This window comes from Orbicella faveolata, unplaced genomic scaffold, assembly GCF_042242905.1.
Source record: "Orbicella faveolata isolate gen_17 unplaced genomic scaffold, um_ofav_v1 contig_13, whole genome shotgun sequence".
Lineage (NCBI taxonomy): Eukaryota > Metazoa > Cnidaria > Anthozoa > Scleractinia > Merulinidae > Orbicella > Orbicella faveolata.
Genome location: NW_028301540.1, coordinates 6,903,948 through 6,922,395, shown reverse-complemented (window position 1 = coordinate 6,922,395; position 18,448 = coordinate 6,903,948). Strand labels below are relative to the sequence as shown.

At 40.3% G+C, this 18,448-nt stretch overlaps 2 protein-coding genes across 3 annotated transcripts; one reads left to right on the top strand and one right to left on the bottom strand.

Moving 5' to 3' along the window:
* Nucleotides 1-49: 49 nt before the first annotated feature.
* Nucleotides 50-3,070, top strand: LOC110066543 (uncharacterized). Its single transcript, XM_089284326.1, has 2 exons — nucleotides 50-612; nucleotides 2,237-3,070. The coding sequence occupies exons 1-2, from the start codon at nucleotides 99-101 to the stop codon at nucleotides 2,383-2,385; spliced, it is 663 nt and encodes a 220-aa protein (XP_089140452.1). The 5' UTR covers nucleotides 50-98; the 3' UTR covers nucleotides 2,386-3,070.
* A 1,747-nt stretch (nucleotides 3,071-4,817) lies between these two features.
* LOC149114782 (uncharacterized) lies at nucleotides 4,818-18,344 on the bottom strand. Of its 2 annotated transcripts, none has more exons than XM_089284323.1 (2): nucleotides 18,022-18,344; nucleotides 4,818-9,319 (listed from the first exon to the last, which is right to left on the bottom strand). In XM_089284323.1, exons 1-2 carry the CDS (start codon nucleotides 18,296-18,298, stop codon nucleotides 8,970-8,972), a joined length of 627 nt encoding a protein of 208 aa, XP_089140449.1. In that variant the 5' UTR covers nucleotides 18,299-18,344; the 3' UTR covers nucleotides 4,818-8,969. The 2 variants fall into 2 exon arrangements, with proteins under 2 accessions (XP_089140449.1, XP_089140448.1); XM_089284322.1 differs by lacking the exon at nucleotides 18,022-18,344 and adding an exon at nucleotides 13,358-14,361.
* Nucleotides 18,345-18,448: the final 104 nt, after the last annotated feature.

The following is an 18,448-nucleotide window of genomic DNA, read 5'->3' as shown; positions in this document are numbered from 1 at the left end:
CAATTCCAATCACGTGTCTTTAAAAACCGAAGTAATTTACTTCCGCGTCGGAAGCCAAAAATTTTTGCGCTCAGAGTTATATAGAGTTTCGAATTGAAATGGTTTCGGTTAAGACTAAAGTTCTAGTTATCTTAGTGGCTTTGCTGATCTTTGATCATCCCAGTGACGCTTGGCGAAGACGTCGCCGCCGCAGATGTCCAGTGCGAGATTGTCAGGTCAGTTCTTGGTCTTCCTGGAGTTCGTGCAGCGCAGCCCAGTGTGGACAACAAGGATCACAAAGCAGATCAAGACAAGAAGAATCTTCTGCGTCTTGCGGAGGGGTAGAATGCTCTGACTTGCACGAAACACGGCAGTGTTATTCCAGTAAACGAGTTGATTGCCAACTAAGCTCGTGGTCGGAGTGGAGTGCCTGCACTGTCCCGTGTGGAGTCTCAGGAACACAGCACAGCGCTCGCCACAGGATAGTGATCGAGCAGTGTGGCGGAACATGCACGTCTACGTTTCGTAAAACCCGAGCTTGCCCAGACCTCAGCTGTTTGAACGGAGGAAGTTTAAAAGATGGTTCATGTTTCTGCAAGGAAGGATATTCTGGAAATTGCTGTGAGAAAAAAGGTAAGGGGAAAAATCTATTAACATGCGCAAAAATTAATCAAAGCTGGTAGACTAATAGGTCAGGGTAATCCAATGCGTTATTCGTTGAAACCTTTTCACAGTTCTTAGAAAGGAATGGCGGATTTCACTGAAAGGCGTCCTGACCCGTTTTATTTTGGCTCCGGCTGAACTTATTTGTCAGGGTAATGCAATGCGTTAGTCTTTAAAATTTTTTCACAGTTCTTGGAAAGGTATGGTGGATTTCACTGAAAGGTGCTTTGACCCATTTTTTCTTAGGCTCTATGATTTGCAAAGCTAGACTAGAAACAGAATTCTTGATATTCTGTTGTGCAATGAAATCAGGGGCAACCAACGGATGGTTTCGGTATATTATCTGTTCGGAAGGCCTTTAATCCCCTCTGATTTTCTTGAGAGAATTGGCACCTCGAACTTTCGTGATATGAGAAATTTAACGTCTGTTGTTTTCGGACTGTTGAAAATGTCATTTTGGGTACCGAAAAAAGGTCAGCTATCATTTTCGGAAAGGCGATAAGACCTAAGGTTTTCGGGAAATGGACAAAAAAGCCCTAATAGATTCGAGAATACTCAAATTCCCCTAGAATATCCGAACAGATAACATTTTTTTAGTGCAACCTAAAATTAACCTACAGAGCTTTAAAAGTACTCCAGATAGCCTAAAACAGCGTCTAACAGCACTCGAGAGAAAACGGTCGTTGGGTGCCCCTGATGAAATCTTTAACGAACATAATTATAGAAAACTAAACCGGTGAAAAGCATTGTTCAATCCCGTTTCTGTGCCTATTAGCCGAACTTAAAGGCTAATAGGCAAGGATTAGGATTAAATTTCGTCTTAGAACGACAACTCTAGAGTGTCTTATCTTCGCGGTTCGCGGTTAAATTGTTGTGGGACAAAAATGTCGCCGGTGAAAGAAAAATGTCTCGGGCAATTAACTTGTGACAGTGTAGCGTGTAGTAAAGACGTTGTGGGTAAACTACATTGTCGCAATTGAATTCGCTTTGTATCATCCTTTGGAATTGGACTAGTTTGTGTCCTAAGCATGTTTAAGCAAGCTACTTTCGTAAGCAAGGGATGACCGCTGATATGCGACGAGCGCTCTGTGATATTACTTAAATTTTGGTCCGCAATTTGCGACAATTTACTCTCGACCTGCGACCCGAGATCCGAGATCAGAAACCCCGGCGAGAATTAGATTCTCCCGTCACTGAAACAATTGCGTTTAGCTGTGTAAATTTTAAGTTGAACCAAGTGATTATCTTTCCATATTGGAAGACACATTTTAATGGAATTGACGTCTTAATGCCAAAGTTTTCAGCTTAAGAGTATCACTCACTCGCAGCATTTCCGGCTCTATATGAATTCGTACACTAAGAAATAGGGATGGCGAATGGTCCTTTAACAGCCTTGCGTCTAGCGGAATTCAAATTTTGAATCGGTGAAATTAGTTTACCGTTGCCTATTAATTGTTCATGACAAATAGAGGCTGGACCGATAATGACACAATTGAAGAACCAAGCAATACCAAATCGATTCATTTTTTCCATTGTTTTGATTTACTAGTTGAATTTTCACAGCAGATGTAACGCACTTATTTCTCTTACACAGGCTTCAATAAAAAGTTGTTTTGTGGAATCTTCATCCCAACTTGTGTGATAGCTGTAATTGTACTAATTGTCATAAAATGCTGGTGGACGGAAATAAAGGAATGCAAACAGAAAAGATCTGGACGCCGGGTACATACAACAAATGGATGACGCTAAGCGTGGAAAAAAAGTAGCTTCCGATGTGATTCCGAAGTGATTAGCATTCTCTTTATATGGAGTACATTCAAGCTTGCCACTGAAGTGACTTGGATATCGTAGAGTAAACTAGAAGACAATAAACCACAAAATTGCTAGTGCTTTATAATAAAAACAATTCATTTACATTTAGTCCAGAAGTCACGATCTCTTTGTAACTACAATATATTAAGCCAGCCTGTAAAGCCATAAATTTATTTTGTAACCTTTTGCTAATTATACAATTCAAGAATATGTACACTATTTTATGTTTCTTGTTGAATGTAGAAGTATTTTCAGCTTACCGCGTAGATGTAATGAATCCATAGAGCTGGCAGTAGGCTATGTAAGGTTTTGTGAGTTATGCAAGAACCACTTGAAGGAATTTCTGTCAATTGTTATTGCTATATTTATTTTGTTTTGCAACATTTCGCTAATGATATGCTTCTGCCATGCATTACTCACGGTTCGTTTTCGTATATATTCCAGATGTGAATCCAAGAATTTGACATTCTGATTGGTTGAAAAGTTTGGCTTATGGCGTTATATCTCTGTCAACCTCAGTGATTTTTTTTTTTAATTTATTTCTTGCCTTTGTATTTTCTTTATGGTGATTTAACGTTCGTTGTATCATATATCAATAAACGGGATGCTCGCTCTTGATGTGTGTTTGTGTTTATTAAGATCAGTTATAAATACCTGATTTTCGTTTTGGTGTGATTAGAATAAAAAGTGTGTTACTTCTTAGACAGAGCTTGCTTGTTGCACACACGTTCGTATTTTGATCGAGCTTACTTAGCTCTTAGGCGCAACGTGTCAAAAGTGCGGATCGTTGATTGGTTGAATGTGCTCGCTCAAATACAGTCTCGGTTATCAGTTGAATTTTCGCAATTTCTCCGCTATCAGTAAATTTAGCAAATCTAAGATGTCAGCGATCAGTTAAAGAGGCGTCCCTTCTCAGCCATAGCTGTAAACAGTTTTTAAACAATGAGATTTCATATTGCTGTACGTCTGTTCAGTGACTGATCACATATGACGTCAAAATGTGGAATTCAAAATGGCCGCCATATCGGTAAAAAGGTCTATTGGCAGAAAAAACTTCATTCATTCAGTTACACCTTTTTGAGTTCTTTTTCCTAAATAAAATGCCTCTTAGTCATTGCGAGGATGTATCTAATCAGTGGTGTTTGTGTGTCAATCAAGTAGTCGTTTGGTTTATAAAACCGGATGATGTATGCAGTGCAGTGATCTGCGTCAAGTAAGCTCAAAATGATCAGAGTAATATATTATGGAACGATGAGGACATTCGTGTGAACGGTTCCCAGGTTTGTTATGAAAATATTTCGAGTCCGGCATCTTTTATGTAACTAATTTGTTAGTTAACTTAACTGGCGAGCTAGAGGCATTTAATATTAAAAACGATTAAGATTCCAAACAGTACCTTTCTTATCGTGAACTCTACTTCGTTCAGTTCTTTCCCTTACTTTTAAAAACTCGCCCCATCGATAACCTCTCCCATCAGTACTATTGATAACAGTGTTTTAGATGTCACGAAAAAAAGAAAGCAAAAAAGTAGTCAAACTCACTTTTAAAGCAAAAAAGCACATTTTACCGAATGTAGCCAATTAAATACAAAAGAAACTAATATAATTCTTGACTGATCTTTTACAGCAGATCTTCATACTCCACCATAAAGTTACTCTAAAGCCCTAATTGAGGGCATTCTAGTACAAGGGTCTAAACGGTATCATATATACCAAATCTTAACTTCACAAAATTATCCTTAGCCCAATAGACAAGCGTTTATTGAGATGTTACGTTTGTGAAACTGATCCAGGAAAGGCGTATCATTTCCTTTACAGTTTCCTTTTCTCCAGAACTTTCTGGGACGTTTAAATCACGATTAAAAAATGATTTTAAAAAATCATCAGCTTTACAGATATGTTTAACTTTTTGCGCCTCTCTCTTCCTTTATACAAGCGATAGATGAAAAGGCAAAGTCAAGTTACAGTGCTTTCTGCTATGACTTCTTATTCTCTCTGGCGTTCCTAAAGGTCACGAAACTCACTATTCGCACCAGTCCCTTGCAGAGCGAGTATAAGGTCTACTTCCTAATGTATTCAGATCACTTTCACGTAACTAGCGTGCTCGAAGCACCTTATCCTTTGCTCGCTCTAATAATTTGCTGCTATGGCGGATGAAGTCATTCAAGCTCCGGTCGCTCTAAGCGTTGGGGCCGCCCAGGCTGCAGTTCTTCACCAACAGTTGCAAGTTTTTCCTTGCTTTGTTTTGTACCGGCGTTCCTCCCCATTTGTTACCCTTTATTTCACCAGTTCGCCTGTTGTGTACCCTGGCCTCTCGCTATCTCACTGCCTCTCCTAGTCGTTTTCACTGTTTCTCTTCCTATATTTCTCGTTTTGCTTCGTTCGTTGCTGCAAGTTGCCGTTTGCGTACTTTTCTTGCCGTCCCGGCATGTTTTTATATTTCGTTTAGCCCGCTCGTCATCTTTCACGTGCTTGTGCAAGGCTTTTTTAAATCCCGCCCGGAATGGGGGCTGAGAAGCCAAGGAAATTTAATTACATTTTCATCCCCAGAGCGCAATTAGCAAGGCTGAGAAGCCAAAGAGCTCTTTTAAGGACGGTGCCTACTAATTGCAAAGGTTTTTGCGCCAGGTTAAGACCACGCGGAAAAAGTAGATCTCTGCAAGGGCTATTGGAATCCACAAAGAAAAATGGGAGTAGCCACACATTTTTTCGAGATAAGTAGCCTTGAATCTCAACAAAAATGATACATTTTCCTGTAAAAAGAAGGAAAGGATATTTCTTCACAGATTTCCACAGAATTCGCCTTTACATATAGAAAAGCAAACACATTTAAAAAGATCTTTAAACTACATGGCAAATGGTAACAAAAAAAAGCATTTTTGATATGTTTTTAATCACAAAATCGTTGCAAAAGCGCTTTTAGCGTATCTGACAGCCTTCCTCTGGTTCAGCTAAAATACAGTCTAAATACCTTATGCTCACAACCAGAAACTAATCACGTGTTGAATAGACTTGCCACTTCCATTTCATGACATAAAATGTAGGAATAACCACGCGTTTTTTAAAGTTATTGATCTTTTTTGAAAACTTTTACGGTGCCCGTTACATTTTTTCCTGTCACCGCCCCAGTAAGTAAGACATTTGCGTATCTCGCCCTTGCTTTGCACGCGCACTACGCCATCTGCAGGTACATGTTTACAGCTGGATTTCAGAATAATTTTCGACAGATAACAGCTAGGTTTTCAGCTGGAAGACGTAAACAGTTAGTGGTTAGCGATATGCTGCTATTCTGGTGTTCCTGGTTTAAGCACAGGTTCATTAAACTTGATTTGGTCACAGTAGGAAAATTTTGCTTTCATTTTAGTCGTGTACGTGATAGCGTAGCTGATTGCGTCAAATGTCAGCCCCAGCGCGCGCGTGGAGTTAAACCATGGCTTGCGTGATGCGCAGAACGTGTGCGCACTGAACAAAAGTAGGCACCGTCCTTAACTTGGGCTGAGAAGCCGGAAATGTCCTATATATTGTATTTCCCAGAGTATTGGTTGGGCTGAGAAGCCGAGGAGACCTTTTTTAAAGTTGGGCTGAGAAGCCGAGAAGACCTGTAAAGTTGGGCTGAGAAGCCGAGAGGACCTGTTAAGTTGGGCTGAGAAGCCGAAAGGACCTGTTAAGTTGGGGTGAGAAGCCGAGAAGGCCTGTTAAGTTGGGGTAAGAAGCCAAGGAGGTTTTATTATTTTGTACATGTTGGGCTGAGAAGGCAACACGATTTTCTTACAATTTCTTTCTCCGATGTGTGTTGCCAAGGTTGAGTAGCCAAGAAGGTCTTTTAACTTGGGCTGAGAAGCCGAAAAGGTCTTTTTAAATTGCATTTCTCAGAGCATGAGCTGGGCTGAGAAGCCCAGAAGACCTGTTAAGTTGGGCTGAGAAGCCATAGAGTCGTTATTACTATGCTGGGCTGAGAAGCCAAGAAGATTTTTATTACATTTCATTTCCCGCTGTGCGTAATCAGGGTTGAGAAGCCAAAAAGGATTTCTTATGTTTGTATTTCCTAGCGTGTTATATAAACCCTTTTGTTTCATTATTTATCTTTTATATGTTTACTGGGCTTAGGTACTGAATTTCTTTCTTCTCCCCATGGTAGCCTGAAATCGTGTCATGTAATGCCCTAGCCGGAGTACTGCTGCTCAGGCTACCATCCTTTGGGTGGTTTCTTTTTCTTTTTGCTTTTCTTTTCCTTTCCCTTTTGTTTTATGTTTCATTATTTCATTGTTCCTGTATGTTTCCGCAAGGGATGACAGCCTATTATTCCTTAACCTCGGTTTGTATTCATGGTATTGTTTTCTTAGTCCCCATTATTTAATTTTCTTTTGCCTTACTGCTGTTTTGATATTGAATACCTTGGAGCATGTAAATGTATAAGGGCCTTTTGAGTTTTGAATTAACTTGGTTTTGGTTTGTTTAGTGAGTTTGAGTCTTGGAGGTTAGTTTGTCTTAAGTTATGGCGTTTGTTCAGGTGAGTGTTGTGTGTTTGCACATTTCGTGTGACTTTCCGCGGTCGCCATTTTTCTTCAAATCTTCTGCGAGCATGAAAGGGACTGCTGTAAATAGTTAGCTATTCGCACCAGTCCCTTGCAGGGCGAGTATAAGATCTACTCCCTAATGTATTTAGATCACTTTCAAGTAACTACCGTTCTCTAGCCCAGATCCTTAGTGCTCGCTACTTCATTTCACGCTCATCCCTTCCATCCTTTAGGCCGCGTTCTCTTCTTTCGGTTTTTACTTTCCCTCCCTCACCCAATTCCCCATTTTCTTTTTCACATTTAGGTCTCTGTAAACGCGGTCGCTATTTTTCTCCAAATCTTATACAAGCATGAAAGGGACTGCTGTAAATAGTTAGCTATTTAAGGATATTACTCCACGCATTGAAAGGCTGAATCGGTGACCGTCGCGTCATTGATGCTCAATGGGACCTCAGTACGATGATGCGCATGTGCAGCTTTGACTGTCAGTTGAACAATCCAGCCTTTCTTTTAAGATTTTAAAATGATAAATATTCCCCAGGATCAAAAAGACTCAAAACGATCAAACGATTCAAAACAAAATGGTTACATCTCGGCTTTGGCTTGTCAGTAAGTTAGTGCAGTTCAGTCAGTCAGCCAGTGAGTCAGTCTGTCTTTTAGTGTCATTTAGTCAGTGAGTCAGCATGTCAGTCTGTTAATTAATCAGGCAGGCAGGCAGGCAGTCAGGCAGTCAGTCTGTCAATCAATCAATCAGCCAGTCAGTCAGTCATTCAGTCAGTAGTGTTTCTATGCCATATCAATGCGATTGGGGCTACTATCGAGAGACAATCAAATAGTCGTTTATAAAGACAGACGGTGCCTGTTGCGCAGTATAATCCGCAGTTGTGAACTTGATGTTTTTCCACTGAAAGACATCTATTTTTTGTCGATCACATTAATATAAATTCGATTTATTGGGTTCGACAAGGTCAGTTGAGAATCATTTTGTCGGTATGAAGCGTATTTCGAGTGACACGCGGTTTCATTCCCCTTCAATTCGTAATCCTATGGATAAGTCAAATTAAATCAGTTCGAGAAGATCTACCTGCAGTGTTCAGACACGCTTTTGATAAGCGAAAAGGCTCAACTGCCGAATGCGGCTAGCTCAATTAACACCGTGAAGATAGCAGATGCATCTGCTGAATCATGTTTGTTAAACTTAAGAGTGTCGTGGTTTTCCATAATGAAATTACAAAATAATATTTAAGTTATTGATTTACATTTTACAGCAAATCTTCATGCTAACCCATAAAGTTATTCTAGAGCCCTACTTGAGGACATTCTAATACAAAGCTCTAAGCTCAATCCTATGTACTATATCTAGACTTCACGAAATTAGTCTAAACCTAATATAAGTAGCGACTATTCCTTTTGCAAAACTGATCCAGAAAAGTTGTATCATTTCAAACAGTTGTCCTTATTCTAGAGCTTTCCGTTGTCTGTGGTTTCTGTGGTCTGAAGATCTCCCTTGTGATTGAGTATAACACAAAAAATTCCAGATACTGATTTCAAATGTTTGTCACGCTTTTATAAGTTTGAAAGTAAAGGTCGCTATCTAGGATATGTCGTCACGCATCAAAAGGCTAACTTTGTGCGACGTTATCGCCACTGCACATTTTTAAAAGAGACTAAGCACGATAATGCGCATATGCAGCTCCGAATGTCAATTAAATATAACCAGAGCTGGCCTTTCTATTCTTCTAAGGTTTTAAAACAAATTATTGCATCTTGGCTTTAGCTAGCCGGTCAGTTAGTTATTCAGTAAGTCATCAGTCAGTCGTTCAATCGCTCATTTATTCAGTCATTCATTGGGTCAGTCAGTCAGTCAGTCGGTCTGGCGATCGGTCAGTCAGAGTAAGTCAGTTTACCAGACAGTCAGTCAGTCAGTCAGACAGACAGACAGACCGACAGACAGTCAGCCAGTTGGTGACTGAATCAATGGAGAAAGTCATTTGTTAGGTCAGATAGTAGGTTGTTTAGAATTTGCAGGTGGTGCAGACATGCAAGCACATGAGAGTTCAGCACATTCTCCCACCTCAAACACTTGATTGTAAGCGGGAGGTGGACTGCTGGGAACGTTACGACAACGTGGACAACTGGAAGCTGTGTTTTGATTTGTAGCAGCATCCGGCTGAGGAACATGACCAGTCGTAGGATGAACGCTTGAATCATCCTTGAGTAGTTTGTATAGGAAGTAAATCACCACACACATGACAAGCAGTCCGGTACACGATCCTCCAATTACCGCTTCGCCTGAATTTGTCACAACATTGGAGAATTCATCCAGTCGTTCATCTTCAGGACACACACCTGGAAAGGACAGCAAAACATGAGACTGAAAACCTCGCTAGATCATGACAAAGAAGCTAAGAGCCTCATCTTTAATTAGTTTAAGTTTGTCTGATTTTCTAATTTGGCGCTACAGTCAACTGAGAAGAATTCGTCTTAAGAGTTTCTATTAAAGAAAAATACAACATTTACTTACAGAGGTTAGCTAGTTTTCATGCAGGTCCTCTTTCCTGGTCGAATTGGAATTTAGAGTGTTGGAGAGTTTTTCTTTTTTCTTTTGGAATTGTGAGTGTCTCACAACACACAACGGACTGACTAGCTGGTTTTACCTTTTTAGGGGGGCATTAGGTGGTTTTGTTGGAGTTGTGAGCGTCTCACAACACACAACGGACTGACTAGCTGGTTTTACCTTATAGAGGGAGGCATTAGGTAGTTTTGTAGGAGTTGTGAGTGTCTCACAACACTCAACGGACTGACTAGCTGGTTTTACTTTATAGAGGGGGGCATTAGGGGGTTTTGTTGGAGTTGTCAGTGTCTTACAACACACAACGGACTGACCAGCTGGTTTTACCTTATAGAGGGGGTTCTGAACATGAGCATGAGGGGATTCTGAACACCGCAAAAAATTCGGCAAATACTGCAATATCCCAAAAATAATCGCAAAATACCGCAATACTTCAATACCGAGTCGAAGCTCGATGTTCTATCGAAACCACTACTCTGTATGCTGGGTACTCTGTATGTTGAGTACTCTGTATGCTAAGTACTCTGTATGCTGAGTACTCTGTATGCTGAGTACTCTGTATGCTGAGTACTCTGTATGCTGAGTACTCTGTATGCTGAGTACTCTGTATGCTGAGTACTCTGTATGCTGAGTACTCTGTTTGCTGAGTACTCTGTATGCTGCATTTAGAGCTAAAACACGGAAATAACAATCAAGAATTTGTTAACGAACGGTAAGTCACGTTATTTTCGATGTAGACATAATAATCAAAATATGTGACATGCTTTGCCGTGTGGGCTAATAATTAGAAAAAACTAACTAACCCTTTGGGGCCCATTCTCCGAACAGCTCGTTGAAAAGATGGGCAGCAGCAGCATCGGCTGCGGAGGACAGAACAGCCTGGAGGCAGACAGCTTAGGCCCAATTCTCCACTTGGAGAACGGATAAATGATGATGAACTAACCCTTTTCCGACCGGGACACAAGGAATTGCAGTTTTCCGTTACCATAACAGCTAAGCTTCATTGAGTATATCGTCCAATCGGAAAGTGGAAAAGGATCAGAAAACGTTGGATGACTAGGAGGATAATTTCTAACGCGCATCCTGCAGGTTCGGAGAATACCGCAATACTGCAATACGAGATTAACATGTCGGATCCAAGTCGCGTCGAATAAATTAAAAAAAAAAAAGGTGGACAAAGAGTGTGGTAACAAACGTCGAACCTGCGTCCATCCCATTTCACAAGATGCACTTCATTAAGACACGGGAATAAGCACATGTCCCCGTGCTATTCACTCGACGCGCGCTAGTTGCTGCTAGGACTTGCTAGCGAAATGCCGATACTCTGCTCTTCAGACAGCGGTAGATCCGGCGCGGCTCTCTTTAGGGCCCTGTCACAAGCCTCTCAGCATGCAAAGCTTTTACAGGCTGTCCATCCCTCAACGTCCTCGTTTTCTTCAAGCACTGAGCATTTATTGCAAACAGGCTATTCGCATCTCAAGCAGTTATATGTAGTGTTCATGACACAAGAACAACACATTCCTCAGCAATGACTTTCGATAGCTCGCCATTTCCGGCATTCTCGTCCCCAGAGACCGCGCTCCTTTTGGTGCTGACCAAAAGGAGCGCGGTCACTGGGGACGAGAATGCACTTCCGGTCGCGAAATTGTCTTTGTACTGCGCATGCTCGTCAGGGGGGGAAATAGCTTTTGGCAGATGGGGTGCATGTATTTTCGTGACTTTTTCCCAGTCCATTACTTTTCAATCGTCGAACTTACTCTAGAGTCGAACCAATTAATTTGAGTCGTACTTAATTGCGGCAAACGTCGCACCATTCGTGCGCCTCTTTCAAAATTAATAGGTTCGACGGATTAAGTTCCACTAAGACTCGACGTTTGCCTCAGGCCTAAAATTGCCGAAAACCTCAATGACTGTTCTCAATTCCTATTTCTCTAGCAATTAATCTTCTATCGCGTCCGGGGATCAGGTTTTAGTAGAAATCTACTAGCCTTCTATCACGAATGCTGTCCTCTGATTGGCTACGCTACTCACTATCTATTCTGTGATAGATAGTGAGTAGCCTAGCAGTGTGCCCTTTTTAACAAAATGACGGCCGCTTCTTGGCGTTTTCGACGTGTTTGTGAAGAGGATTTCCATAAAGTTTTGAACGACTGGTAGATTTATACTAAAACAATTAGATTATTCGCTCTAGATTTCTATCGCGTGATAGTTGACGAGGACTATCACGCCATAGAAATTTCGAGCTCATAATCTAATTGCTTAATATTTTAAATGAATTTGTGATTATTACTATTTTTTTCTTTTTGCGAGGAATTGCTTTGATAACACAAAGCCGGCGTTTAGCTATTCACGCTGAAATGGGGTCACGTTCACGCTGAAAGGTTAAACGACTTCCTTGGTGACCAAGAATATCAACAATTCACGTTACTTGTGCTTCACTGGAAATAACAAGCACGTTTTTCAGAAACAGCCGACTTAACAAAGTTACAGCATGAAACCAAAGGGAGTTTAGTTTCAATTGTTCTTATAAATAATTGTATCAGGATAGCGCGGAGCTATAAAGTTTGGAACCCGGGGGGGGCGTACTAACACATATGGGCTATATAGGTATGTGCCGCTGTGAAGGGTATGGTTTTCAAGCAGTTTACTCTAGGATAGGGTATATAAATCAGAGCGTTTGGGTCTAGAACAGGGTATCATTTTTCCCAAAACTGACTAGTTGGTTGAAGATTTTCTCTAGACTAAGGAAACCAGGAATTGCCACTCAAAAATATAAAAAAAATCAAATCGGCAAGTTTAAATTTACGCAAATCAGCCGCAATAGTGTCGATAGATAGGGGGATTTGGGGAGTTTACTCTAGTTTAGGGTAGCAAAATTCAGCTGAACTAGCTCTGGTATAGGCTAAGGGCTCTAGGGACCCAGCGGCACATCCCCACCCAGAAATTCCCAGAGTACCCCCCCCCCCCGGGGTTTGGAATAAGAAGATTACCGCTAGCTAAGACGTGGGATCAAATTCAGACCTCTTGCTTTCCACGTTATATGGTTTAAATTTTGCTCCTAGAGATTCTTCATATCTCCTTAATTTTTGCATTTCTTTAGAAACTGGAGCTCCATCACACTGTTTTCCATTTCAATTGATTTCCACTAAATTGCGTGCGACTGAACACGATCGCCGGATCCGATTGTCTGAATATCAAAATATGGTCGTTCCGAATGCGCGCTTAAACATATTTTCAAACGACTTAAGCGATCGGGGCGAATTATACGAAATCCACGCTCAAGTTAAGTCCCCTTTTCTGATGCTTTCACTTTGTCTGAACGAAATTTGAATAACAACCCTTTAGTGAGAAACATGTCTAAAACTTTTCACTCTGATGAAGGTGGGCAGATGCCACCGAAAATTCGGTGAACAAAAATCTACAGATCGGATTGTTTAAGTCAAATAATTAATGTCTACCGATCGCAACAATCCAAGTATGTCTAAAACTCTTAACTCTTCTTAATTATGTGTTTCCAGAGCCGACTTGGTTACCTCAGATTATATTCTCCTTTAAGATTTTTTTGGGTAACCACGCGCTTCAAGCCGTGTTTTGAAGTTGGACATGGCTTAATCGAAAATTTTTATTAAGGAGTTTTTGGTAGTAGAAGTCTGAGAGTAAGAGTCTCCTAGCTTTCATGGAACTTTTTTTTTTTTAACAGCTGGTGGGTGAAAAGAGAAATAGTGTTTATATCGAAAGGCATATTAGGTCTGCTTGTAGTAAAGGATAACATCCTTTTTGGGATCATTCTACTTTGCACACTACGGTGTACATACCCCGCACAGCAATGTGATTTTCTTTCTCCGGAACTTTAGCTGTAAATTTTGCAGTAGTATGGAATTTGTAAGCTTGTTCTATGAACCGATCAATGCATTTTTCGTTGACATCCCACAGAGAGAAAAGGTATCTCGAGGAAGTAATGTTCAAGACATACTCTCCGTGACTTGATCTTACTTTGACTAAGCGCGTTTGCTTTAATTTTTCCCATGAATATGTTGTCAAAAGCGACCACCATTTTAGTTTCCATAGCTTCTTTGAGGAAGTCAGGCGCGATGGGAGGGTTGTTGAGGTTTCGCTAGTGCGGTGCTTCCCTGTTCTCGTGGACGTTTGTTTACAAGCTTGTTCGGTCACACTGATCAGTTGGTACCGAAATAGTATTACGCGAAACTTTTGTTTCATCTGTAAAAGCTTATAAAGTTGATGAAATCAGTTGTATCTTTGAGTTATACTTAAGACGGATTTCTGTCTCTCATACGTTTTCTCGGCCATGTCCTAGGAAGGATTTTATTGCTGGTTTTGTCCTTGAACTGTCTTCTTCGTGTATCGTTTTACGGCTCGTTCAACTTTAACGAGCTTTCGTTTATTCCAAATTCATCAGTTAAACAGCCATTAGAACTGAAATGGAGGTAGGTTTCGCCAACATATTCATGGTAGAAATCGAAACCAAAATGCTTCGTCAAAGCAGGAACAAGCGGCCATATTAAGTCGACATCTTGCACATCTCAGTGGAATGTCAACAGAGACATTTATCAATTCATAAACACATTCCCTAGTGTTCGGCTGATATCTTTGAGAGAGAGAAACCGCATTGCTAGACACCTGACAGTACTGTATATTGAATTAGGCAGAAAGAATCCCAAAAGAATGCACTCTTAACGTAAAATCTCAAAACACCACAAGCAGGTCGATACGTCCAAGCTTCAATGTACGCGACACTATGCCTCTTGTCACCCACCAGCCGTTAAACAAGTATGTGTAGGCCTGTGAAGAAACTTCTCAATTTGACGCACCCATTTCTGAGAAATCATCACTTTTTTGTTATCTGGCTTTAAACACCTAGAAACTCTAGAGTCCTGCTTTGTTGATGCCTTTTTTTAGAATCCGTCACCAAGGAAGTTGTTTAACCGTTCGGCGCGACGCGTTTCCGCTTTAGAGCAAATAGGTAACAACTTGGGTATAAAGTTCAACCTTTTTCATAGCCAAAATGATTTCGAACAACATATCAGTTAAAACCTCTGACAAAAAGGGGAGAAAACGTCGAACAGCTGCAGCGACTGAACAGTTTTGGACGCTCCTAGTCCATTATATGTTTGTAAGAGACTTTTAAGACCTATTATTTTTAGCTTGGAAAACCAACTTGGTCATTATAATACAAACAACTCCAGACCATCACATACGGGCTTAACGCTTTCTTAGGTCCTGCGCCCCTCTAACATTCGTATGAGATACATTTGTTTAAGACACCATTCCGAACAATGATTCCTGAGGATTCGGAAGGAAATGCAAGGATAAAGGTGGTTTAATAAAAGATAAAGCCTCTTCAGAGCTCGTACGAGATCATGAACTCTCTCATCGATAAATGTCGATGAATAAATTAATGATCCGTCAACATCAAACAAAAGTGACGTACAACCTTTTAACCTTTATCACGACATACAGCAAGCATGTATTGTTTTGCACTTCGTTGAGAGTTTTGTTTATTTTTAGACATTATGTTTGTTTTCTTAGTGATAAAACCGAACACGCGAGATTCCCGCCATTTTTGCTTTAGTAGCCAATCGGATTATGGCTCTCGTTCGTGGATTGGTACGAGTAGGATATCAAGAGATCAGTAGAAAGTAATCCTTTTATCGAAAACAGTGTGTTTGTGCTCTTTGTACAAAAGTAGGAAAATAGCGCGTCTTAAACGGGATTACGCCTTACAGAATTGTGAGTATATCGACAATATGTTGGAGAATGTTTTTTGCTGTTTCGTTTTTTAGGTTAGATCCGATTTTTTTAGAATTGCTATAGTCAACCCACATGTATGCCTTTGCTTTCAGTTGACTAGCTAGCTTGTGCTGATTAAACTAGTTCAAAACAACTGGTAGATCCCGTAGACTTTATTTTCCTGGTGTGTCTTCAATTCGAGTAGTAACCTGATCCGTGGTGCGAAACATGTATCAGGAATGCTCAGGAATATCTTAACCAACGTGGAAAAATTTTCAAACTTTCAGTTTTACTCATAAAAAACTCAAGTATGAATATATTACTCAGTTTACCTCTTCGAGTAGTTTTGAGAACCCAGGAGAACTCGGTCAATAACCAACGATTTCGATTCACTGAAAGCGGCTACCGTAACTTTGCTGTTTATATTTCTGCTGCCTTTCATATTTCCATCTAACCTTTTAACATGTCCTCCTATTATGTTTAGCATATTTAAAAACTAGAGATATTGTGTAAGTTCGATCTACGTTTTTCTATGAAAATGCGGAAGTCCAATTTGCCATATTTAGCTCCAAAACACGCATCAGCGATTTATTGGATTTTTACACAAACGAAACTGAGCAATATTTACAGACGTAAAGTTATTGTGCCTTGATGAAACTTCAAGTTTTGCTTTCAATTTAGGCGAAACTCAAACTCACAAAATTTTACTACTTTTCGGTCGCGATAGACTCCTGCAAACTGACGGTGTAGCATGAGGGAAACTTTGGAGTTCTGAAACGCACCTATATCCAAATATATCCAGCTATGTTTTGCTATGTTTGATATGGAAAAGCTGTTGATCCTCAACATATGTAAATTTAGGGTGGGGTTATGAAGAACTCTCGTAAAAGAAGCAGCGGAACACAACCTTGTCATGATAAGCGGGACATATCTGCGTTGGACATTGTCTTACTTCACTCAAATTTGAGCAGCTTACGATTCGCCCTGTTCAGAACGACCATGTTACGACCGTGGTCGCTTAATTGTCCTTAATTGGGTCGCTTCAAATTCTACCCAGGCGATTAGCAATTTTAAAAATGGCAATCAATTTCATGGGACTGAGTTTATTGGAGCTCTAATTCTAAATAAATGAAAAACTGTGGGAAAAATAAAATCAACCCACGTGGAAAGCAAGAGGTCTGGATTTGATCTCTCGGCTCCACTCAGAAGTAGAATTTGAAGCTCATTTGCATCTTTCATTTCAGACCCTCCAGACCTGCTGTCTTGACTCTTCATATTCTTGTAAACAGTGAACAAATTTCATTAGCTTGGTGTCACGGTATAACCTGAAGTTGTTTGTCCTCAAGACACGTTCACGGCGTTGTAACGCCACACTATGCCGGAGGAATTTGAAAACGGAGATTTCACTCCGAAAACGCGTCAAATGGTTTCAGTCCACGTACTACCCAACAATCACCGGTCATTTTGGAATTGTATCTGAGGAAAAATCGATCGGGGAAATCACATTATTATCGTGACGCTATCGTTTTCGGAAAGCTCCGTTATCAAAATGTTTTCCGTTCACACGAAAACGTAATGCCGGCATTTTCAAATTCCTGATTTGAGGACCGTTTTCGTGACGGATTAGCGTGAACAGTAGGCCTAACCGTAGAAATAAAGCTGCGTTTTCAAATTTCTCCAGCGTAGCGTGGACACTGCCGTATTGTCCTAAGTAGTTTGTTGATGTTTTTCGCATCAGCGCGAGGGAGTCGCCTGACCTACCCGTGAGACGGCATTTCAGCTTGAATTTAATTTAGGACTCTTTCTTATTAGAGCAATTTTTTACGAAAGTCAATATGGCAAAACTTAATATGTTTGGAAAAACGAGGGGACAGGAGGTTAAGTCTTACAGATGTACGTGCTAGAACGGGGAATAGTTACATTAAACAAGCTGTTTGTTTGTTTGTTGAGTTTCTCTCAAGTGGTCTTTTTTAAAAGACTTTTAATCACGGAAAAACAATTTCTTTGTTTGGAAATCAAAAATCTTTATGGCCAACTTGCAAGACGTTGTTTAATACTACAAGCCACCTAAAACATATCATGGAGATGCGCGTATCATTTTCCGATTCACTCGTTTCACTTCCGTATTGTCAATAAGCCAGTCATGATTTGTTTATGTTCCTCGTGGATTCTGTTACCAAGGAAGTCATTGCGACGCCTTTCGAGCTTTAGAACAAATAAACAGATAACAGCTGCATGGAATATAAATTTATATGTTGTAACTAAGGAACTTTTTATTATGTTTAGCGAAGGCAAACAACTTACTTTCACTGTACAATAATGCAAACATTCCCAGACGGTTACACACAGCTTTGTTAATAACGGCTGAACTGCGCGCCCCTAGAACATTTGTCTGAGAAACACTATAATATTCAAACGATGATTGTTGAAAGAATTTGAAGAGAAATACGACAGAGGGAATTCATTAATAAATAAAGTTAAATCACGGAATATTAAAACGAGTCTATAAACTTTCTATGTGCTACATGTCGAGTTAATTGTAAATGATCCGTCTGTGTCAAACAAAAGCGATGTCTTAGCGATGTCTTAAGCGAGTATGTATCACGTATACGTGCTCCGGAGAGAGTTTTTTCCTTTAGAGTACAGGTAGGTATTACGTAGAAAAACGAAGAATGAAAAACGTTACTCTCAATTTTTCTTTAAAAAAGATCAATAATACAACAGTGCTTACCTTCTCGAGTCACCTTTTGACATGTTTCAAGAAAATCCTTCCAACAAACGTAGACGTTAGGGTACGCTGGACCAAAGCCGCTGTCGTTTGTAGATGCAGCACCAAACTTATTGTTTTTCCATAACTGACGGGTGAGCGGAAAGAGTTTGATTCCATTTAAAAGCGTACTTTCGTTGGGATGTAGAGGGAAAACATCACGGCTTCCAGTAAAGGAGTAAACAGCTACCGAGGTCTCGAAAAGACCAACAATAACCACAAAAATGGAAAAGAGAAGCATTATAACATTGAGCTTAAACAAGAAACTGTGTTGGTTTTTTACAAAATGTTCAGATTGCTGTTCATTGTGTCACCACTAATCTCAAACAGGAAATCTCATCAGTCTTTCTTGTCTTCTGCTCACTCCAATTACATCACGTACCGGTAGCTT